Raw genomic sequence first — 24,841 nt, forward strand, 5'->3', positions numbered from 1 at the left:
TCAAATTGCAGGGTCTGTTGAAAATAAGGCGGAAATTCAGGAGAAGATGGCAGCTTGCGAATATAAAAACCATTCATAACAGGGTGTCCCTAGGGCCAACGTATTGACGATTTCTCCTGTCTCCTTAAAGTAGCCATGCATCGCGGGATGTCATATACGGAACATGACGACGATGGCAAAAACCCATCGAGAGTGTCAGTATAATTGCTACTACAATAATATGAGGTGCCTCAAAGAAGACAGTATCGCCTGTAGAAGTGTTCTTCAATATCCCCGAATTTCCTATGATCGAGCATTTCTGATCTTTTTAAAGTCTCATTGCATATTTTTGGTGTCAATGGTTCTATAAAATTTTTTGAAACTTGCTATGTTGTGAAAGTGAATCCCTCGGAACACAATGTCTGTAATCTTTGATGCAAACGATTACATAGGCCCCAGTGAATGCAGTCAAAATCTGTGACATTATGGAGAGCTGGTGCAAAGACTTTGCGGTGGCGTCGCCAACTGTATTTCCTCTTTCTTTCTTTTTTTCTTTATTTTACCCTCAGGGCTTTACAGCATTGTAGAGGGGAGGGGCAAAAAGCAAAACATACACGTAATAACTCAGCCAACGCACAAAAACTACAAAAGATTCAATAATAAGAAAACGAGCAAAAGCGGGACGGGAAAAAGCGAAACGGGCAAAAAGAAAAACATACACGTAATAAGCCAGGCAACGCAAAAAAGATGCAAAAGATTCAATAAAAAAAAAGAGAATGCGGTGTGAAATACAAGTTACGAATACGATGAGGAATTATCGCGTGCGCACCATGAAATTCAATTTACATGGAAGATGTCAAGGCCTGACGGAACGCGTCAGGTTCAGTAATACTGGCGGTTGATGCTGACAGAAGATTCCAGTCGCGACATGTGTTATGAAGGAAAGATTTGGAAAAGGTGACGGTGTTACTTCGAGGAATATGCACTTTGTGGGGGTGATCTATGCGGGATGATATGAAAGGTGCAGGCTGTATTAAGCACAATTTTAGAACCTGATTGTGATAGTATATTTTTTGGAACGCGCAAAGGCGAGCGATTTTTCTATGCATGACAAGCGGAGGGAGATTAAGCCTGACCTTCATGGCAGTTACACTAGATGTTCGATTATAGCTGCAAAGAATGAAACGTGACGACCGGTTTTGGATTGCCTCTAATTTGTTAACGAGTGTTATGTGGCCGGGATCCCATAAACATGCGGCGTACTCCAGTAGAGGACGGATGTAGGTGATGTACAGCTGTTTCTTTAAAAAAGTCGGCGCAACAGGAAAGTTTCGTTTTAAGTAACCGAGCATGCGATTAGACTTGGATGTGACGTGATTAATGTGGTCGGACCATGATAGCGAGTTAGTAATGTGAACACCAAGATACTTATAAGACCGGACATATTCAAGAGGGGTTGCGTTCAGGCTGTAGGAATAGTTATCGATAGATGTGTGGTTACGTGAAACTCTCATTGCTTTACATTTAGAAATGTAAAGTTCCATTTTCCAAAGGTTACACCAATGTAAAATGTTGTTTAGGTCTGCTTGTAAGGTTTCGTTGTCGTTATGATCAGTAATTGTACGTTAAATGACACAATCGTCAGCAAAGAGGCAAATAGGGGAGGATATGTTATTAGGCAAGTCATTAATATAAATTAAATATAGTAGTGGGCCTAAAACAGAACCTTGAGGTAAGCCTGAACGCACGGGCACTTCAGAGGAATTAATATCGTTAGTGCAAACAAACTGTGTGCAGTTAGAAAGAAATTCTTTTATCCAGTCAAGTAATAAAGGGTCTATGCGCAAGCAATGTAATTTGAGTAGGAGCAGTTCATGGTTAACCTAGTCAAAAGCTTTGGCGAAATCTAGGAAAATACAATTAATAGTCACACCTGAGTCAAGTGCAGCGTGGAGATAATTAGTAAATAGTATTAGTTGTGTTTCGCAAGAGAAAAATTTGCGGAAACCATGCTGAGAGTTATGAAAGAGGTTATTTGATTCCAAATGTTTAACGAGGTTTGAGTAAATTATGTGCTCCAATAGTTTGCAAGGGACCGATGTGAGAGAAATAGCACGATAATTACGGGGGTTATGTCTCTCACCAGACTTATGGAGTGGGATCACCTTAGCGGTTTTCCAGTCTTTAGGTAGACAGTTATCTTGGAGCGATTTAGTAAAGAGGCAGCCTAAGATAATGGAACTGTATTCCTTAGTATTCTGAAGAAATTTAGAGTTAATTGAGTCAACTCCACATGACGATGATCGCTTTTGCTTATCAATAAGTGTCGCAATGCCGGTTGTATTAAAGGTAATGGGATCCATAGGAAGAACGTCAAGATTCTGCATGCATGGACGATTGTTAATGATGGAGTCGGAGAAAGAAGAAGCGAACGTTTCATTCAGTAATGAAGCACAGTGAACTTTTGGGACTGGATTACCGAGTTCATCAACAAGGCAAATAGTTGAGTCCTCTTTCGGCTTAAATGTGTTCCAAAACTTTTTTGGATTAGCTTGTAACATTGCTGGTAGTGTGAAGTGAAAGAAATGGTGTTTGGCACTATTGAGAGCATCATTGTAGTACTTAGCTGCCGTTTTATAGACAGACCAGCATTCGGCGCTTTGTAATCGTTTCGCGGCACGAAACAGCCGTGATTTTTTATTCGACAACCTTTTAAGGTGCCTAGAATACCAAGGTGCGTTAGAATTGCTGTATATAGTTCTTAGAGGGACATGTTGGGCTGTTAGTTCTGCAACCTTTACTTTGAATGACTGCCATAGTATTTCAACGGGTTTGTGAGAATAATCTAAAAGAAATTCATCGAGAAAAGAGCAGAGACTGGAGTTTATAGCTTCAAAGTCTGCTTTGCTATAGTCTTTTATCTGTTTCAACTGTCTACGTGGGTTTGGTGCAGGAAGGGTAATGGTAAAGTGAAGTACGTCATGATCGCTTAAGCCAGGGGTGTGTGTTACAGAGGAAGCGATATCAGCAACTGATGTTAGTATCAGGTCAAATAGTGACGCTGTGGTGGGCGTTACACGCGTTGGCCCAGTTACCAACTGAGACAGATTAAAGTCGAGGCATGCATGAATAAATGTGATAGCTTCCGCGGATGATGAAATGGAGGACAGGTAAGGTTCTGGCCGCTGAATATGTGGAAAATTGAAATCACCAGCAAGAAAGACGGGCACAGCAGGAAACTTGACCGTGATTTCATTCACCGAGTCATGAAACGCCTCAGAAAAACCACTGGCACAACTTGGAGGATGATAACAGGCACCAAAAATTATTTTCTTGAAATTGATTGTTACACAGCACCAAATTATTTCCAAGCTACTCGCAGTTGAAATTAGGAAACTCTCGAATGTTTCATTTACAGCAACCAAAAGACCACCACCAATCCTCTCGTCACGGTCATGTCGGTACACAACAAACTTTTTGTTGCAATGAAACAGCTCGTTGTTTTTTACTTCGTTTGACAACCAAGTTTCACTTAATATAACGACATCTGCATCCGAATCCTTGATTAGAGCACTGAGGCTCTCTTTTTTATTACTAAGGCTGCGAATATTGGTATACAGAACAGGTATAGGAAACAAGACGCCACCACCCCTCGCGGCATCCTATTTTTTTGTGGCTTGCGTTCTACTAGAGCGCGTTAACCTAGGCGAGAGAGGGGCATTCTGACAAGAGCGGGAAGTTGACGCAGGCTTACACATATTGTCTGAAGGTTCTTCGCGAACACGCTCATACACACTGTCTTCGCCTAGATCGTAAATATAGCACTTATCACCTGCGAGAAGTTTGTTGTGGGTTAACTTAGTGGTTATGTTAAGTGTTTTGCTGAACTCACTAAGTTTTTTCCGGGCAGTGCGCGTAGCGAGTGAATAGTCTTGCTTTATACTAAGTTCAGTTCCAGAAAGCAGAGAACGCTTTGAGAAAACTAAATCTTTACTTTTGTCTGCAGCAAACTTAGCAATAATGGGTCTGTTACTCCCTGCTTTGTATCGTCCCAACCTATGGGCACGTACAATACTATTAGACGAAAGCTGCAGCTGTAGTCTATCCGATGCAAACGCGATAATTTTTGCTGATGATCGCTCCCAGTTTTCCAGAGGATCATCTTCAATGCCAAAGAACAGCAGGTTGTCCCGCCTAGAACAATCTTCAGCATCTTCAAGTCTAGCACGCAATGTGGTTAGTTCTTTTTGCATTGTAGTTACACATTCACGTGTGCGGCAGACGTCTCCCTGAAATCCTTGGCGTGTTGGCTTCAAATGCAAGGTGAACATTTGTACAGGCTTCCTGGGTGGGCAACTAGCAGTCAGTTAACTTCATTGTGTTACATATTTCCGCAGAGGATCCCTTTGCTGGAGACACTACCATGTCCGACGACCATTCAAAGTGCTGTATTCCAGGACAAACCGCAAGAGTATTATTTTTCCTTGTTCCAAAGTAACACAACCAAAAAACAAACTGGCCACGCATATTTAGTTTGATACCCATGTCCCACGGCCACTTTTGAAAGGCCCTTGAGTGGACGGTCATCAAAACGCCACAGCTCCATTGACTCGATAGAGTTGTAGCGCTGGACGTCGCGCTGCTACACGGCAGTTTTCGACGGCTGATGAGCGGTTCAGGCGTTCCTCGCAAACATTGTGCTTTCGTTTTCATGTTATTGCAAGTAAAATCATATAAATACACTTAAAAGTACACATGCATGTGTAATTTTTGATAAAATGCTTTAATAAACTATTTATAGGTAATTATGAATACATGTTTGGTTTCTAAGTTGTTTAGCAGTGATGCTGTGGTCACGTCACCACTTGTCAACGTTGGCGTGTTTGCACTGTTTCTGCTTCTGAGGCTCAGTAGCCATCAAAGTTTCAGTGGAGGTGTGGGTTGCTCCGTTGACTCAATGAACTATTGACTCAATGGCATCCGAAATCGCCTGCGTGACAGCTGATACTTGACAGCAGAGTCAATAGACCATCAGTTCAATAGCCTTCCAAATGCCTGTGTGAAATGGGTATATATGATTCCTTCTATGCAAAAACTGAAAGTGACTGATTGTAGAATAGTCATGTACTTAATTACACACTAATTACCACAGATTACTGAAAGTGGTGCAAAACAACACATTACCTAATTTCCTTTCTTGGGATATGTTATGCCCCTGGACTACAAATTGATGAAACTGGTTATTTTCCAGATGGAGATTAAGGAAGCCAAATGTAGGTGGTGATAGTTCTTTAGTTCAAGAGTGGCCCATAGATGGCAGCACTAGAGGAATAGCTGGGATACTGTGTGTATATGCAATAGGGATGTAATATAGCATTCCTTCAAATTATGTTGTGTGACTTTGGCACATTTTCAGGCATTAATCCTAAGTGATGCTTGAAGGGGTTATACAATAAAGAAAGTGTTTTTTCTCTCAACTGTCCATGTAAAAACCTGCTGCAATGAATTCTTGTCTGCCATGAAAAGATTGAAAAATAACATGTTCCTTCGAAAGTTCACTAACATTTGATAAAGATGTAGCATAAGTGAAAAAATGCATAAAAAACAAAGTATCACCCATGACATTGAAGATGCTGGACTTGAATTTCAGACCAGTTACAGGAAACAAGGCTGCTGAACAGAACTGAACAAAATATTCAACCCAGATATTTCGTGAATTCTTATACAACCAGAAAAAAATGCCCCCACCTCCCCGAAAGGAATCGTGAGGAAATGCGAATGCATTGCGTAGCATTCATAACGGCGTTTTGCACGTGAGAACCCAGCGTTAGAAGAATAATGCTTTCTTTTTTTTTTCTAACACCATGCTGCCAATATCACCGTTTGCCGCACTAATGTTTTTCTGTCGCAAGAAACGCGGTATGCGTTTCCAGCTCTAGTAGCTAGCATGCATGGTTAAAATAAGCGGGCGATCCCGCAGCTGTACCTGACAGCTGCTGACGCCAAAGCGTGACATGGTGAGGGCTCCAGTTGCAAGGGACGCGGGCGCCCGCAGCTGTTGCTATGGGAAAGGGCGATGAACGGATCCCGACGGATGCCTGACATAGCCCGACTAAGAAATGCATTCGCGTTTAAAAAAAAGATTGACACTTCCGTGGCTGCAAAGTCTGAGTAAACAGCGCAGCTGGCAAATACAGGTCGAGTTCTTTCTTTCCATTTATTTTTTTCTAATTTCCTTCATCTTTCTTTGGTTGGGTTCTTTCTTCATCGTCATCTTTTTTATCTTTCCTTTTTTTGATCGCTTTCTATACCGTATTTACTCGCGTCATGAACCCACTTTTTTTTTTTTTTTTTTTTTTTAGAAAAGTTGATGCCAATTTAGGGGAAGGGTTCATTACGCGAGAGAAAAAAGTCACGGCAGTTATAACAGCGAAAATTTCGGGTGACGACTTTGCTTGTTTTTACCCGTGAAATGCGAGACAAACTCTTTTTTGTAGCCTGAAGCTCTTTTTGTTTCGTCCCATAATCATAGTGTATGGATCGACGCCAAAGTGTCGTCCAGCCACTCGATTCCTATGCTCCAGCAAACGCTGTTAGTAACCAGCCGTGTAGCTAGCGTGCCAGCCGAACGCACCCTGTGCAGCAGGTGTCCCAACTAAGTTCACAATGACAAAAACAACCACAAAAACGCAGCGTTGGATGGCGGCACACAAATGTATTAGACGTTGAAAGTGCACAACACGCCGTCGGCGCGGTGGGTGCGGTTGCACTCTGCACAGGTCCGAGATAGTTAGTGCGCGGCATGTTCCATGTTGTAGCGCGAGCGTCATTTTGGACGCCATGCGCTTTGTTTTTATGCCACTGTGTTTGTGTGGCGCTATCAGCAAAGAGGTTTCTCCTACATTCGACAGATGGCGCTTTGCCGTACAAGGCGCGACTTTCAAATTTTAATTGACGTCATCCGCGCTCGCGAGTAGTCGCAACTGTTTAGCATGATTGTGCAACTATCTTTGGTTTTCATTGTGCTATTATTTTGTGATATAATGGCTTGATTTAACATTATTTCGATCATTAATGGCACTGGCTATCATACCAAAATAAAACGAACAGATGCATTTAAAAAGTCTTTTTTTTCCTTTTTTCAGGGATCTAGGAGGTGGGTGGGTTCATTACGCGAGTAAATACAGTAATTTCCCCTCTCCTTCTTTCTTAACTCAGGATTATTCCTCCATACTTCCCTTCCCCTCCTTGTTGAACTGCACTGTACAGAGCTATGCTATCACTTACTCTCTGACCTCCATTTTCTATTTTCCTCCTTTCCATTCTCACTTTACTTCCACTAAAATATGCAAGGCTATTCCATGCTCTACCTTCTCCCCCCTTCCATTCCTTTCTCCTTGCTCTCAGGTTACTCCTCCCCGCCCTGCCTTCCCATTCCCACCCCCCTTGCTCTACTACATTATGCATGGCTATGGTAAGCCAGGAGCTGCTTGGAACATACTTGCTTTCTGTGGCGCATACCTGTTGAGCTTTCGGTGGTCATTCATGAAGTTTCGCGAAGCTTAAACAGCCTCGCTGTTAAAAAAAGCAAATGTGGCTTCCATCAGCATAACATCCCTGTCCTCTCCCCATGCGCTAGACATTTCAAGGCTAGCGTGGTGTCGATATAGACGTGACACAAAGCGTTACACACGCGAAAAGAAGACAACGACCCATTTGAAGCACGAAGTCGCAAGGTGGTTGTCTTCTTACACGGCTGTCTTTATTGGGCAGTTGTCTTCTTTCCCTTTCTTAACCCTTCTGCCACCTAGGAGGTTTCTGCAGAACTCATTTGCAATCAATGCCATCGTGCGAGCAGTTGGCAAATGAGAAATCAGGGAGGGCCATCTCAGGAACGGAGAAGACGAGCAAGAATAGAAAGAAAAATGTGATGGGTGCACAGCTTTTGTTTTGTGCACACAGCTGATCCGCAGGTCACGGGATCGAATCCCAGCTGCGGCGGCTTCATTTTCGATGGAGGCGAAAATTCTGTAGGCCTGTGTGCTCAAACTTCGGTGCACATAAAAAACCCCAGGTGGTCGAAACTTACGGAGCCCTCCACCACGACGTCTTCATAATGATATGGTGGTCTTGTCACATGTCCCACACATATCCCACACATATCCCACATATCAATCAAAATAAAATCAGCTTTTGTTCTGTTTGTAAATTACATTACACGGTGTTCACAGCCAGTGAAAGATTTGGCTCTATGCTATTTAATCTGACAATAGACCCTTCAGGTCTTTCAACGGTCGAGCTATTTGCTCCCAATCTGCCCTTCTCAGTCATGTGGAAAAGATATCCACAAGTGAGCTTGTTCGACAGTAGACCCTTGACTCACCATGCAGAACACATTGGGAGACAATATTCAGTGAATTATGCAAAACAAAGCTTATTAGCGCGGCTATGTTCAACTGCTGGCGCCTTCGGATCGTCTTCAACAACCACATTTTTGTTACGTTCTTCTCGCTGTTGGCCTTAAAATGTAGCGAGCTATTACAAGACAGATATTGAGGGTAAGACGTGTGGCCTACCTTTGCTGGTACCCCAATTGTCCCATTCGTTGTTTTCCCACGCATTCTCCTCGGTTGAACTTCGCCTTTTATCAGCCGATGTGGGCTTCATTGGCTGAAAGATAATGCACGAAAGAAACAAACTAAGAAAATCAAATGCAATTGGCGTCCTAACTTTTCTCTTGTGTCCGTGTTTACTAGCCCAGTCTCGTTAACATGAATTCGTACCACGTAACCCAGCTGCGTTGTTCTATACCATGAATCAATGCTTACAGATATCATTTACAAGCACAAACACAATCTTCCAATACGGTAGCTATGCACATTTGCTGCCGTTTAAAGTTGCTATAAAATGCCCACGACGGAAGAAACATTTAGGAGGTGCAACTCCGCTCCTTGAGGCGTCCAGATAACATCACATTGTCGCCGGACCAAATCATGCTGGCGATGTCTCGCGGTAGGAGGGGGAAATGCCACAGTTTGAGTTTCCGAGCGAAACGGTCACGCACATCACTCGCTGCCACGAAGCGGACACGCAGAGCGTGTTAGGATGAGCTGAGCAAGGGAGTGTTGCCTTTTCAATTTTTCGTGGTTGCGGCACTGCGCCGCAAGGGGCTGCCAACTGAAATGTTTCCGTCGGAGCGTGTTTTGTTTTTTATGTGACGTTTTCTAGACGCCCGCTAACGGGCATTTTAACGAGAGTTTTACCTCCTAAATATTTCTTCCTCTGTGAACATGCCTAATAAATGTTTTAATAACGAATGTACTCTTTAATATACCAAACAATTCACGAGCCGTTTTGGGATCAAGATTTTCTCTTCTCTATTATTCTGCTCCATTTTCTCTACTGTTTCCTTTTCTTTCCTTTTTTCAAGCAGTGTAGGCTGCATTCTTCATTTCCTTAGCCTTATTTCCCTGGTGCAGGATAGCCAGCCATTCGGAAAACTGGCGAACATGCCAATCTTTCTATTCATTGCTTCATTTCTTGCCTGAGACCCAGTTTTAAGTGTGAAGCATTTTGCGCCTGCATTGATTATTACTAACCTAGCAATGCCACGGTCTCAATGCATGTCATAGAGCCTATTTTTGGCTAGACTGTAACATTTGCCACTACTACATATTTTTTACACTTTCACAGCTTGACACAGCTTTCTAGCTTTCACAACATTTCAATGCACCAAGCTATCTAAAAATGTGTGAAATGGTTTTCAACACTCGATAAAAAATTACTTATGTCTTGATGATAAGAGCAATAGAAAAATACGTCGGACAAGCACCTCTTTCGTGACTCCTAGGCGGACGGCGTTGGAAAAAAAATCCTCTTCGCTGTCTCGAGTTATGCCCCAGTTGTAAGAACTAGCTGGCTTTGAATCTGGAGGGGGCTTTGACTCCGAAGAGGACACTTTTGAGGGGGGTTCAGAAGGCTGCACAAAATGCAAACAGCAAGTGTCACTCAGTATCAAGCTTACTAAAGCCAGAAATCAATCATTATCCTTGTTTCGTTACCTGCCAAATGAAATGCTTGTCAGTTAATAAGCACTTCACTTGCACTTCATTACAGCTTGAAAGCTGGCACATCGAAATAAGCTTCATCACAAATGACATTTTTGGACTTGTTCATGTGACATTCCTGCACTTTTTTTTACATAAAAACAGAGACACGAACGAAAGACTCCGGGGCTCATTTTTCCTTGATAGGCACTAACTTTATGAAAACCAACAGGCAATAAATCCAAGCAGGGCATAAAGGGCATTACTCGTGTTCTTCCAACAGTAATTGTAAGGATGATATATATGCAATTAAATCAACGTCAACCAAAATAAAACTTGCCATGGCAGGAACCGTACTTGCAACCTTCGGGTGACGCATCCAATGCTATACCAGTTCAGCTACAGCAGTGGTAATCCTCCTACACTTACGCTAACACTCACAGAACTAGACGCACATAAATAGCGAACAAAGTGAACGGGAAAGCTACTGCCGCTATAGCTCGATTACCGTATGTACTCGCATAATAAACCCACTCGCATAATGAACCCTTCCCTCATTTTAGTCTTTGGAAAAAAAAGATCTATCATTTAATGCATCTGTTAATTTCATTTCAATGTGACAGTCAGTGCCATTGACGATCGAAGCTAAATTAAATCACACCATTATAGTACAAAATAATAATGCAATAAAAGTCAGAACACAGTTTAACAATCATGCTAAACTATCGCGAGTGCGAACTACATCGATCAAAATTTAGAAGTCTCGCAATTTAAGGCAGAGCGCCATCTGTCAAACGGAGAAGCAACCACTTTGCTTAAAGTGCCACGCAAGCACAGTGGAGCTACCGTGCCCACCGCACCGATGGCACGACGTGCACCTGCAACGTGCGTGCACCACCATCCGACGCCGCATTTTTGTTGTCGGGTTTGTCGCGTCGTGAAGTTTGTTGGGCACCTGGAGCAGAGGACACGATGGCCGACACGCTAGCTATGCGGCCAGTTTGAAACTTGGAAGTTTGTTCAGCATGCGATGAAGCATGGAAATCGAGTGACTGGACGACACTTCAGTGTCGATCTGTGAGCGTTTGCTACGGGAGAAAAGAAGAGATAAAAAGCATTGGGCTACAAAAAAGATCCATCGCACATTTCACGGGCCACAACAAAGACAGCTTCCCCTTGTGGAGAGCGAAGTTCTCGAATCGGTTTAGAGGCTCCGTAGTCTGCCACTGAATCGGAGGCCAGTGGCAGTTAGTCAGCGAGTTTCTTAATACCGTCATGTGAAATAGTTGATGTTATACCGTATTTACTCGCGTAATCCTCGCACTCGCGTCATTCTCGCACCCCCCACATCGCCCAACAAAAATACGATTTCTTTTTTTTCCTCGAGTATTTATCGCACCCCTCGAAAACTGCCGCAATAATGTCGTCTGCTCGTTCCAGTCACTGATGATGATAGCACCATCTGGCGCCATCTTTTAACCATCAAGCGTACTATTGCACGAAGATTCAATTCAATCCAAGCCTAGCCGAAGTGGCCAGTGCGCGTTGCGGCGTGTTTTGTCTGTTGTGTTGGTAATCTTGTCACGTTTTGAGGCGATACTGAAGCTACACGGCTGCTTTCAAGTTGAAAATGATAGATCATGCACTAAACAACGGCAACAGGGCCGTCGGTAGGCCCTTCAGAGTCTACGAGTTTTGTGTTCGCTACTGGTGACGGCAGCTGCAAGCCACCAAGACGCTTGAGCCTGCCGTGTGCCTAAAACTGGGATTGATGGTAAACTTTATTTCTTCAGAAGGAAACTGCGGACGATTCTGTTAAATGGCCATCAGCCCAATACTGACGTCCTACGCTTACCTCTTGAGGGCTCCTGTTGAGCGACGAACGCTACCGCTACGCCCGCAACGTCCACAAGCTTTGCGTATGATATTCTAGTTCTCGACTATTTGCTTCCACTTTTTGTGCCTCAAATAAATCTTGTCTTGTGTTAAACCTCTGCTTTTATTGTTGAGGTAAGTTTTAATTAGTACTTCTAAAAGCTTGCTGTTAGTTGCTGGTGTGAGAATCCCGATTTGGGGCCACTTCTTCTTCTCTTTTTTGCTCTGTACGTATTCGTAGAAAGTTTTCCCCGCGTAATTCTTGCACCCCCGAACTTTGCATCGGTTTTCCGGCAAAAAAAGTGCGAGGATTATGCAAGTAAATACGGTAACTCCCGTGATTTTTTTGTTCTCCCAGATAATGAACTCTCCCCCTAAATTGGTGCCAACTTTTCTAAAAAAAGAAAAAAATAAAGGGGGTGGGTTCATTAGTGAGTAAATATGCGAGTAACAAGTGAGCAAATATGGTTATAGAGCATTGGGCGCGTTATTCAAAGGTTGCAGGTTCAGTTCCTGCCAGCAGCAAGTTGTCTTTTCATCCGTTTTAACTGCTTCTTACGTATATAATAATTACTACGATAAAGGGGCTACAAATCCCATTTCATATGTCTTCTTAGGCTTTTACTCCTTAAGTTTTCACTAACGAGTGTTTGTGCTACGCATTTCCATTTGTCTCTGTGGTGTCGTGCAACAGGAGCACAAATGAAAATAAATGTCAAAAATGCTCACAGGGGCAGACTCTTCTCCAAAGCTCTCCCAGCCACCGTCGTCCCAGCCGTCGTGTGCCGAGGAGGCAGGTTTCTTTGGCGAAGTGCCACTCTTTGCCGAGTCACCTTTGGTGTCTTCCTGCAATGTAGCAGAAACACGCATTCTTGAACTAGCCCACGCATATCGATAGTTCGTGACCTCAGAGCCACGCTTACTCCGATATCCAGCACAAAAAGTGCACTGGTGCCGCCAGTGCACAAGAGAGGCCCACAGAAGACCTGACGGATGTATAAATCATACTCGAAATTAGAACACAAAGGATAAAGGATACAAGATATTAGAATAAAACAAATAAAAGGTGGCTGCATATATGGGCACAGCCATCACAGAAAAGAAAGCTAAAAAATAATATATTATAAAAATGTTTACATCAGGCACTACTATGCCTGGGGGGGGGGGGTCAAACCCCCTTCCCCCTCACTATTTAAACGTTTTGCATGCACAAACATAAAGTATAGTCAACCCCCTCCCCCCCCCCCACACACAAAGATGTCTGGCTAAGCCCCTGATACCAGTGACAGGGCCAAAAAAAATTTTGGGGGGGGAAGGGGGTGGAAGTGGTGCTGAATCCCCCAGACCCCCTTTCCCTGGCTATGCTAGTACAGTATATAGTATCTTTCCATTTGCAGTTGGCCTCAACTCTTCTGAGGCAGAACAACTCTGAAGGCCCAACCACATGCACGCGATTTTCTAGCGACAGCGACAAACGACAGCAATGAGCGACAAGATTTGCTGTCACGGAGACCTATTTGTAGCCGTCGCTTATCATGTCGCAAGTTTCTGGAAAACTGAAAAAAAGATCGCTTGTCGTCTGGAAGTTAGCGTGATGATTTTCAGCAACATGGCGCACCCCAGGTCGTCGCTTCGGTTGCAATTTGCTCTGAATGCTTGTTATCCGCACGCACTTCAAGGTACGTGCAAGGCATCGATCAACTTTTTGCATTCGTGCCTCACGCGGACAGTGGCCATATTTTGTCGTAAATCACATTATCGAAGATTTGTTTTGATGTTTCGGTGGTAGCTAGTGACAATTATGGTCGCTTTCTGCAATGTGAAATCGTCATGCAAACTCCGTCGCAGCCGTCGCAGTACCGTATTTACTCGCATAATAGGCGCACTTTTTTTTTCAGAAAATCCGGCTCGAAGTTAGGGGTGCGCCAATTATGCGGGGTAAAATTTTCGAAAATTTTTTCAACTCGGTTCTCGCGCTTTAAATCTGCACACTTGTCAAGTAAAAGGCGACTTTATCGTTTACCAATTAATTCAGCATAAAACAAACATACCTACGTACCTTTTAATGAACAAGCGAGAGCCGTCAACTGCACACACACACGTAAAATTTATTTACACAAAAGTCGTAGCTGTTCCTCCTTTTCCCTATTCGGAGTCCGAGTCGGAGATCACACATTCATCCTCGCCGAGCGGGGATTCGTTTTCGGTGTCCGAATCATCCGCACCCCACAACATGTCATCCTCACTCGCATCCAGTGCGTTCGAGATACCCGTCTTCTTGAAGCTTTTCCTGACGACTTCGTCGGAGATCGCCTGCCACGCTTCCACGATCCAAGCGCACAGCATTTCCACAGGCGGCCTCTTAATCTTACCACCTGGAGTCAGCTGATGTTGTCCTCCAGCCATCCAGGTGGTGTACAGCCTTCGAACATTGTCCTTGAAAGGTTTATTCAAGGACACGTCCAAAGGCTGCAGTATCGATGTGAGGCCGCCCGGAATCACTGCCAGATCTGTGCGCAGCTCCTTTAGCTCATCTCGTACGCGGTCTACTAGGTGCCCACGAAAACTGTCCAGGACAAGCATGGACGGCAACAACAGACCACCCGGCCGCCGACCCCAGACTGTTTTCACCCAATCCACCATGAGTTCCGCGCTCATCCAGCCTTTTTCCTGGACTCTGACGTAGATGCCTTGAGGGAATTTTGCCTTTGGGAGCGTCTTACGTTTAAAAATAACGTAAGGCGGTAGCTTACGCCCATCCGCTGTCACCGCCAGCATTACGGTGCATCGTTGTTTATCAGCGCCAGACGTTCTGACGATGACGCTCCGTGCACCTTTCTCCTCCACTGTCGTGTTCCACGGCATATCAAAGCAAAGGGGGGTCTGATCAGCGTTGCCGATCTGGGACAAAATGAAGTCTTTCTGCTGTCGGAGCTTTATAACAAAACTGTGGAAGTCCACCACTTTGTCCTCATATGCTGCGGGCAAGCGCTGGCACAAGGTGGTCCGCCTTCGCAGTGCGAGGCCATGGCGCCGCATGAAACGAGTTGTCCATCCGGAGCTGGCTTTAAACTCTTTTACTTCGATGCCCTGCGCTCGGCCTATTCTGCGCGCCTCAGTCTGCACAATATCCAACGACACAGCACAGCCGTCTTGTCGTAGCTCCCGTATATGCCGGACCAGTTGCTCTTCGACGTTCGAATACCTGCCGGTCTTGGCACCGCGGAAAGCCCGTCGTGTCTTCTTCGTCGCCTCAAGTTTTTTTTCTTGGTCCCTCCAGTACCGAATACTGGTTTCTCCAACGCCAAAATGCCTGCTTGCAGCCCAGTTGCCGTGCTCCAGCGCGTACTGCACTGCCTTCAGTTTAAACCCAGCCGTGTAGCTCGCGTACTTCCCCATGGTGGAACCAAAGTTCAATACACGACCACAACATACGCACACCGCTTGCAAAATGGCGTTTCTTTCTTTTTCTCTGATGGTGGTGATGGCGATCGAGCCCCCGGCGTTGTACACGTGACCTCCAAAAAGCGCGGCGATTTGGGGGGTATCAGTAATTGATGGAACAGCCGTTTTTTTTTTTCGCTCATGGGCCCTTTTTTTTTTTCAAGTTTTATTTCGACAAACACGTTGGTTAGGTCGTTGCACTTCGAATTTTTTTTATTTGCTCGTCGATTTGCCTTCTTTTTTTCTTCAGGGTACGGGGACCGCGTTCCAACTGTACCGCTGGGGGGTAGAATCGTTTCTGATCACGGCCAAGTTCGGGGTGCGCCTATTATGCGCGGAATTAAAAAAAATCGAATTTTCCGCGACCAAACTAGGGGTGCGCCTATTATGCGAGTGCGCCGACTATGCGAGTAAATACGGGGTATATGCTTCTGGGCACCCTGTCGTGATTAAACCCAACATTGTTATAAAAGAACACCGTGAAACGCTTTCATGGCTTATGCCACACAAGACAGTAATAAATTTGACATGTTGCAATCTATCTACTTTTAAACTTCTTTTCACAACTCATAGGTATACACGCGATAGTTTTCAATCTAGCAACAATGACACTGTCACCTACATGTGGTTCCAGCCATCGCAACGCAACGGCGCGACAGAGCAAGTTTGTTGCTGTTGCTCGTCGCTATCGCTAGAAAATCGTGTGCATGAGGTTCGGCCTTTACTCAGAGTAGTATTATGCAGCACAACAGCTGCGCAGCAATGACTGACACTTTCAACCCAAACTTATATACCGCTGCTTTGTGGAAATCCAACTGTTTCACAACAATCAGGAGTTGTAAACATTTGTGGATAACTGCACCACAGCACACTAACGAGTTGCTAACAGAGAAGTGTTGAGTGAAGCCCTTTTTACATTAAACAATTTGACAGCCGGGCTGTACCAAAGAATTAATCTCAAGAGCATAGTTTATTAGCAACAGCAGAGGCCACTTCAAAATGTTCAGTCATTTCAAGGCACAAAAAAACCTAAAAATTCAGAGGTCTCCCGTGCCAGAGCCAAGATATCCCTATGAAATACACCGTATATGGTGTACATGCGACTGCTGGTGACGGTGCGAGTTTCAAGGTGTGTGCCATTAAACTTGCAGTGCAAATGCTCAGGTGTCCCACTTACTTTTTTCACAAAATGCAGTTATGTGCAATTACACACAAATCGAACTGTAAGAGCCGTGTGTATCAATGCACTCATTGGGAACAAAATGTATCAAAGCTGGTGTCATCCTGACAGCTCCTTCTAAGCAAACCCAATTTCCGATGTCACTGCTAATATTCATGAATTGCATAACCTACTTCAAAGTCACAGAATAGAAAGTTAGAGAAATCGTAATTATGCAACTGTATATTTCAATTTTTCATACATGTACAGTGCATTGAGTAATCATGCACAAGAACTGAAACTGTACACTGACAATTTTCAGAATTCGGTATGGTCTAAAAAAAAAAAACACTGTATAAACTATATATTTATAGAGTTTTTGAGCACACAGATATAAATAACAAGGCAATGATTACCTTAGGATGGTATTTTGCACATTTGGTGAACCACTTACAAGGTAACTTTTATGACAAGACAGAGCTATACAAAACTTGCAAATGAGCTTTGGGTGGGCTTGTGTGAAAGTAAACTTTAGATTCGAAGTGCACAGTTATTTGGTAGAATAACTTCAAATCTAATTCAAATAGTATCACATATTATAAACATAAATGAGCTTATTTGTCACAGTTTAACTGACCTCGACAATATTTTCTATAAGTGTAACAAGGCATGCACAACTGTCATTCATTTTGGGTCAAAGGGAAGTGGCAGCGACTTTGAATAGTAGCAGGATTAGACTTTAGGTATAATGCAAGTAATAACCTGTGAAATATGTCGCGTTTTAAAATTTACCATACTTAGAGCACTTAAACTGGTATGACAAGCTTTTAAACTGTTAAAAAATCGTGAATTTATTTGAAGGTAATGTTCATTTAAGCTCGAAGTGGGGCTTGGAGGCAGTGTAGATTTCCTTTGATAGGTGCATTCATTGTACAGCACCTTTTACTGCAGTGAAACCGACTTTCTAGTGGGGTGGGTGGGGTGGGGGTGGTTACATGAAGACTAACATATGTTCATTTGTATTCGTTCAATTTAAATGTATGTAAATTCAAATGGACATGAATTCAAATACTTGAAAATTCATTCAAATGTTTGAAGTGCTCAGATATTCACAGAAGCTTAACTTTGCAGAATTCTGCGGAGGGGTAGAAGGGTTATTTAAGAGATAATCGACAACTACCAGTTTGACCCACAAAATGATATTTACAGAACTCATTTGCAATATTCTGTGTCCATGTGCCTCGTGAAAGTAGAAGGGCTGGCATTTGGCCTGGTTCATTCGCGATTACTAGCAGAAAAGCGGCACAAAAACACGGTATGAAGATAGGACACAGTCGGTTATACTAACAACCAAAAGTCTTTTATTCTTCCAGTCAACACATACACACTCCACTACTATATTCACCACTATATAAGATAGTGGTAGCCTATATATATCTCGAGAGGAAGGATGAAAGACATGTGGTTGTTATCGCTGTTTTTCTAATCCTAACCTAGTGAAAAGTTGCACGTATCACTTTAAGCAGATTTTGCAGAGCATATGCAACATGGCACCTCTTACCTCCATATCTCCCCAGTCCTCTTGGTCGTCCCACTTGTCGTCGCCTCCAGAGCCAGAGTCGACGCTGGCGTCCTCGGACGTTCGGCGATCGTTCGATGCGGGGCCCTCTGTTGTGGGCGAGGCAGCATTGGGAGACTGCTGAGGCTGCACATCTCCTAATGTAGCAGAGGCCCCAGTGCGAGGAAGTAAGGTTAATGTCAACTCTTGACTTGAAGTTACGAAAGGCCAACCACAACCACAATCTTAGACAAAGCAGAAGAGCCCATAGTCTGTTCATCATACCGCGTGGTGAACTGCTCACTTTTGACAAAGGCAAAGAAACAAGAAATACACAACACTCACAACTAAATTTATCTCAGAAACAATACATAATTTAAGGGCTTGTTTTCTTTGTTAGATACAATATTAGTTCTCATTATTATTGTGTCTACATGTACAGACAAGGGTAACAGCTAAATAAGATTTGCTGGCTACTTACAAGCACGTAAAACAAATTGGGTACGCATAACACGAAGGAATGTGTGAAAGTTGCAAACACTAGAAATTCAACTCGAATGAATAAAATTAAGCCTACTGTCCTTCCTGGAAGGCGACTTCTCGATGACTAGCGAGACCGGTGACAGAAGAATACAAACGTGCTTTCTTTTGTTAATGCGAGTCTGTAGCATTTGCAACTGTCCCGCAAGTTATCCATTTCCAATACTGTTTTCATTTCCCAAGATAAGATAAATGAAGCACCGAGTTGAATTGAATTCAATTTATTTGAAAAACATCTCACCACTTCTTGTCGCACTGGGGGGCGTAGGGGAGCCTGCTGTCGGCTTGGAGCGGTAGAACTTTGACGTGAGTGATGTCACTGCCCAACCCGCCCAGCTGGCTGCTAGGCTTGATGGCACGCTTGAGCTGGCAGCATTCACATCCGCCTCTGTTGATGATCAAAGAAAAGCAATTTCAGAGATCACACATGTTTTTATCCTCACCTGATGTCATACTCTACTATAATAAACATAGCGCTAAACAAGATGTTTCTGCTTCATTATAGTCATGTGAAGAAAAGAAGACGAAGGGGATAGACACATCATAGCACTCATCTTATTTTCCAGTATATGACCCACACCTGCATATATCTAAAACCCAACTTAATCTGAAACCCAACGAATGATAAAAATTAAAGAATAAAATTTTCTTAGAAAAGCCTGCATATCGCTGTGAAACGACCTTTTTTGTGTAACAATGAAAAAAGCTGTGAAGCCAACTTGAACACCAAAATTCATGTGAACCCGCACCCCGACTAGAGCTCCTAAGTATCTTGTGTGTTATGTGTGCATTATACGCATAAAAATGCGGCACAATGTGCTTGTCTTAGCATCTGCATGTTATGGGAAATTCGTGCGCTTTTTTGAACGTTACTGGAAAAGGCACTCACCCATCTGCTCGGCTAAGCTCGGGTCCTCGGACACCTTCTCCAGTTTTCCCAAGAAACCCTTGATGGCTCTGAATGCCTGAGGAAATGAGTCCTTTTCAGTCCTGATGCACAGTTACAAGCCAGAGCTTGATGTACTTGGCTAACTTGTCGGCTTCCTTCTGAACACTTGTTTCTAATTTTGTGCGTTAAGTTTTGTGAGCCATCACACAGTTTCCAACAGTTTAGTATCAAACAGTATTATTGTACATAGTATCAAATAGTTACAAACATTCAAAATATCAACACCGAAATAAAAACAGAAACTCAGTGCAAGAGCACAATAAATTTCATTCCAACAGGCACAGTGCAGCCACAAAAATGACAGCTTACATGGCACAGCAGGCACTTTGCACGAGGAGATAGACACCTGTACAATTATTTACACACTCCAAAGACCTCTGTTGAATCAAAAAATTTGCTTAGTTTTTCCCAATGACCCATTCAAGCTCAATTGTGAGTACAATGAGATACAATCATAATTTGATACTGCCAATTAAGATGGGGCCTGCTCAACATTTGAACAGTATCACATATCTGCAGTGCCGCTCAATTCTTGCATGATTTAGTCTTATAAATCAATATCCATGTACTGCTACTAAAAAGAGCTGAACGAAAGAAGGTGGGCCTGTTTGAGGGCTTGTTTTTTTTTTTTGTTAGATGCAACCTCAGAAGTGAACTGATTAATAAGCTAAAGGAAGTAGTCAAGACGTTGCAATCATGTTTCAACAGTAGTAAATTTATTATGATGTAATGTGTAAAGACGTTATAGTGAATGAAAAAGTACCTTGCCAATGGTGGGGACTAGACCTTCGAAAAATGTACACGACGCTCCACCCATTAAGCTATAGGGGCAATTGCTTTCCCATCCACTTTATTGGGTATTTGTATTGATTGTAAACCAGGGAGGCTTAGCACGTGCCGCTTGCAGCCTAGCGGACAATAAGCCAACACGCATAAAAGGAGCAACATGGCTTACGTGGTCCCGGACAGTCTTTTCGGGGTCCATGGTGAGGGCGCACAGTGCTGGGAGCACCTTGGTTGCACAGTCCTTGAGGGTGAAGTATCCCTGAGTGGCCGACAGGGCCAAGATGGCAGCCATCCTGGACGGGTGGAAAGGGTCCCGCATGGCACGAGTGAATGCCACTATTAACACCTTCTGTCGCACCTGCGTGGGTCCAGGGGAAGCAAGGAAACATTTTTGTCAAAAATTTAGTCACATGTCTGGAGTGCCTTTACATAGTATCAGAGTGGAGTATGTCAAAATGCTCTTGCAAGATATACACTATAGACTGTGTATCTCGCAATTCATAATGCCACCATAAGTACCACCCTGGGACCAAATTAATAGTACAGAAATTTGGATTGCCATTCATTCCCGTGCTGGCATTTTGAATTATAACACGTGGCAAGTAACAATTCCTTTGCGTAGCTAACTTATAAGTATTGCACATTTCTTTTGCAAAACTGGAGACATTTGTGATAAGAAACAATGCTCGAGATCAAGCTTCACAGTGCCAATGATATAGTGCCTCAATCATGAATATGTCTTGGGATATAGGGACAGCTTATGTTTCGGCTACAATGAGCGAAAGCACATTAACATCCAATGCTCTTGTTTTTATTGGCGATTTACTACAAAAGTTCAAATTACTTGCTCTTAGCCTTGGAAGGACAAAAGAATATAAGCACTTTAGCACCTTTATAATTCATTCTTCAAGTACAGCATGCTTTATGCTAAATTAGCAGCTACACAAGCTAATATAGTTGACTTTAAGAGTAAGAAGACTATGTAAAAGTTTCACAAGTGGTTCATGATGTTTTGCATTCCAAAGCAAGAAAATAAATGAGAAGATGCCACGGTAGAACATTCTGGATAATTTGAACAACTTCATGCTCTTTAACATACACCTAAATGTAAGCCAGTAGCTTTTTTCTTTGTTTCAACCGCATTAAGATACAGCACTCAAAACCAAGAATTGAACCCACCGCCGCATACTAACCAGTAGAATGCCATAGCCTGTAGCGGTACAACATTCACATTAAGAAAGTGAAAATAGACAACCACCCGTTTGTGGCTCGAAGCCACAAGGAAATCCGTAATCTATTTTTCTTTTTTTAACCAATCCGCCACCTTGCAGGTTTCCGCAGAACTCATTTGCATTGACCATTGCATTCAGCCAAACTGGGCAATGGAATATCAGGAGGGCCGAAAGACTTAAAAAAGAGGGGCAGAACATTCTCGATTATTGGACCGAATGGACGTTGTTTCGACCTGTCTGCAGCTACCACTGTAGATCGCTGCTTCCACAAATAAACTTGACAGACAGCCTTAACTTCGTGGCCACGAGTCAACGCGCCCCCATGGTTGGTTTACACTAGTTGTAACAGCAGACACGTTCAGTATGCTGAATGGCTTCAAATAAAGGCCAGATGTTACAAAGTATTGTTGTGTCAATCAAATTATTCTGCTATTATTTACCAGTGTAGTAAGTGGGCGAAATTCGATAGCATCTGCTGCATAGAGAGCAAAGGAGGTTACCATACCTGTGGATGAAGATGGCTGGCTATCTTTCCAAGGCACACAGTAGTGTTTGTTCGGATGCCGCCCTGCCAACACAGAAGGCAGCACAATGTTAGCACACCTACTGCTAGCCAGGATATCCAGCGAAATGTGGCACACAACAATGATATGGTTAAAGCATCAAGACATTGAAGTTTGCAATGCATTTTGCAAGCTTTGCTTAGGGAAGAAATCATAGATTATGCAGGCTATACATAAGACAAGGCAGCATAGGCCAACTAACCTGGTCGTCCCTGGCCTGAAGTCGAGCAAAATGCTTCATCACCTCTTCATTGAGATTGTTGTAGTTAAGCTTTGGTGCCAAATGCACAATCGCCTTGACTGTCTGCTCACGTATCGTCGGGTTTGTGTCCGAGAAGCCTTGAATGACGTGCGGAAACACCTCCTGGTTCAAGACATCGTTGCCAAAGTAGTCAACAAACTGGTCCACCTGGAATATTTAAGTCACGATTAGAGATCATAAGTTTATGGGACAACATGTGTTTATGGGATTAACATGTGCAGAACATAGCAGTTTGATGGAGATTAAAAATAGTGATAAAAGTCATGCCTGTTGCAAAAGACGGGCTCGGGTTGCTCTGTCTTTAGACGAGAACAACTTGACAACGCAGGGCACAATCTTTTTCTTGTACTCTTCGGCATCCAGCAGTTTTCCAATCTGCGAACGTGCGAAAGATTTCATCAAGGTGAAATGTACTCAGAGGGATGAACACAATATGAAATGCCAAATTTCCATGCTATGTTCGACAAATGCTGTACATAAAAGATTCAATTCCGCAACGGACAACATATAAAGAACATGAGCTACATACTTCAAGGAGTTTGCGTGAACACATAATTAAGGCAGAAGCCGCAGATGGCTCATCAAACAGGAAATGGACTGGTGGTATTCCTTAGTATCATTCAGCGTGCACGTCAGCAAAAGTGATGGAAAAGATCACCATCATGTGATGACATCCCTGCATGATGTCATCTTGATGTCTCAGATTGCTGAAATTTGGGTCGTCACTAAGACATGGATGGTTAGTAAAAGGTGAACCAATCCCAGAGGCAGTGCAAAATAAAGATAGCTGCAAAATGCTTTTAATGACTCCAATCGTGGATGCAGTTCCAAACCACATTAGGAGCCGAAAGCTCTCGGAGTGGGGTGGGGGAGAATCGATACATCCACTAATAAGAAAAAGAAGATATAGTTTGCCTTCAAGCTGTTTTAGGCAAGTGCATACAGGACCATGTAAGTGTTTTGCTCAGTAATTGCTGTAGTACACTTGGATAATGATGAGAGAATAAGGTGAATTATAAACTATATTAATTATTGCACAGCGACTCAGCACAAATAGTGCTAGCCACATCTGCACTGTGCTAGGATGATGTTTTAGTAAGTTCCTTTTCGTGATTGGTCGTCGAAATGTCTCACCTTAAACAGAGGTGTCAACACGGCTGATCCTGCATCACCAAATTCGAATGCATTGATCAGTTGTGGGAGGATCTTGTACTTGCACACATTGGACGGGAAGTTGTCCATAACAGAGGTAAGACCAGAGAAGAACCTGTTTTTTTCTGTACTGTCCTTGATCTGAAGTCAAAAGGAGAACAAAATCGTGTGCTAAATGTTTGAGCACCAGAGTCCCTGAGGGAAAAAATGAAAACTCTGTTTAGATTCACCTGGATTTCTTCTATGAACAGCATGGTGTCAACGAAGCTATTCTTGAAGAACCCACCGGCTGATCGACACCTTGTGAGGACATCTGTTGGACTAGGTCGAGAACTAGGGTTTGAATTTGATAACTGGTTGAAGGCCGGCGTGAGTGCTTTTGGGATCTATTCATAAAGAAAGAATGAATTATCCCTGTCACTGAGCTTGAATAAGTTCGAATGTTAGCGCAAAGTAAAGTTGATTCAAACACCACATACTTACTTCTTAGGAATAACCACTTGAGAGGAAAAAATGACACACACCTTTCCAGAAGATTCGATGGAAGAAGCCTTTAGCAAGGGTCCGTTGAAAACTTCCCACATCAGGCAGCCAAGACCCCAGCTATCTCTTGCCCTTTTCATTCGGTAAAATGACAAGAGAAAAGTACACAGTTTTTCAGCGACGTACCCACAGCTGTCCAAATGACTGATCTCTACCAGCGACACTTCGACACTCACATACACTACGCTTCAATATACAAGTTGTACATTTTGTACGCTTCATATATCACCTGCCATGACATTGTGCTACGATGAGAAAAGTCAATGTTTCAACTCTGGTTCACGACCAATTGGGTCGCTTGTTTTCTTTCAAGTTAATCTTTATGAATAGCGCAGGAGGCAGCCTGACATATGACTAGCTCAAGATCCTTTCCTTGTAATGTTTTTAGCTGTTGGAAGAAAGAGTTGTATGAAGAGTAGTGCCGACTGAAATTAACAACATGAAACTGCAAGAAAAAAACCATCCCGAAGGGAACCTCCGCAAGTTTCTACCATTTCCAAAGCCCCAGACACTGCCCTGACCACAATTTAAAGAGCCCTTCATTGAAAATACCTGCCAGCAGGGCTATATTTAGAACATGCGCCGTGAAGAGATGACGAAATATTCCTTTACTCAATTTCACATTGCTGGTGATCATGTACATAAAAAAAAAACAGTGCTATATTTCTGACAGATCACAAGATGAAAAAGGGAGTACGCCAGCAGTGCTGGCATAATCCCCTTCATCATGTATTCTGTAAAAAACATTGCCCT

At 43.2% G+C, this 24,841-nt stretch overlaps 1 protein-coding gene across 1 annotated transcript in view; it reads right to left on the reverse strand.

Moving 5' to 3' along the window:
- yata (N-terminal kinase-like protein yata) overlaps nucleotides 1–24,841 on the reverse strand; it is a 28,001-nt gene that overhangs the window by 949 nt on the left and 2,211 nt on the right. Inside the window, exons 6-18 of the mRNA XM_075867545.1 lie at nucleotides 24,070–24,160; nucleotides 23,776–23,931; nucleotides 23,528–23,686; nucleotides 22,661–22,768; nucleotides 22,334–22,540; nucleotides 22,074–22,136; nucleotides 20,506–20,694; nucleotides 19,491–19,566; nucleotides 18,843–18,989; nucleotides 18,065–18,219; nucleotides 12,630–12,746; nucleotides 9,812–9,958; nucleotides 8,556–8,649 (exon numbers count right to left, since the gene is read on the reverse strand). Of these exons, the coding sequence (XP_075723660.1) occupies nucleotides 8,556–8,649; nucleotides 9,812–9,958; nucleotides 12,630–12,746; nucleotides 18,065–18,219; nucleotides 18,843–18,989; nucleotides 19,491–19,566; nucleotides 20,506–20,694; nucleotides 22,074–22,136; nucleotides 22,334–22,540; nucleotides 22,661–22,768; nucleotides 23,528–23,686; nucleotides 23,776–23,931; nucleotides 24,070–24,160 (1,709 nt within the window). The remainder of the gene's footprint in view (nucleotides 1–8,555; nucleotides 8,650–9,811; nucleotides 9,959–12,629; nucleotides 12,747–18,064; nucleotides 18,220–18,842; nucleotides 18,990–19,490; nucleotides 19,567–20,505; nucleotides 20,695–22,073; nucleotides 22,137–22,333; nucleotides 22,541–22,660; nucleotides 22,769–23,527; nucleotides 23,687–23,775; nucleotides 23,932–24,069; nucleotides 24,161–24,841) is intronic.

Source organism: Rhipicephalus microplus, chromosome 6, assembly GCF_043290135.1.
Source record: "Rhipicephalus microplus isolate Deutch F79 chromosome 6, USDA_Rmic, whole genome shotgun sequence".
Taxonomy (NCBI): domain Eukaryota; kingdom Metazoa; phylum Arthropoda; class Arachnida; order Ixodida; family Ixodidae; genus Rhipicephalus; species Rhipicephalus microplus.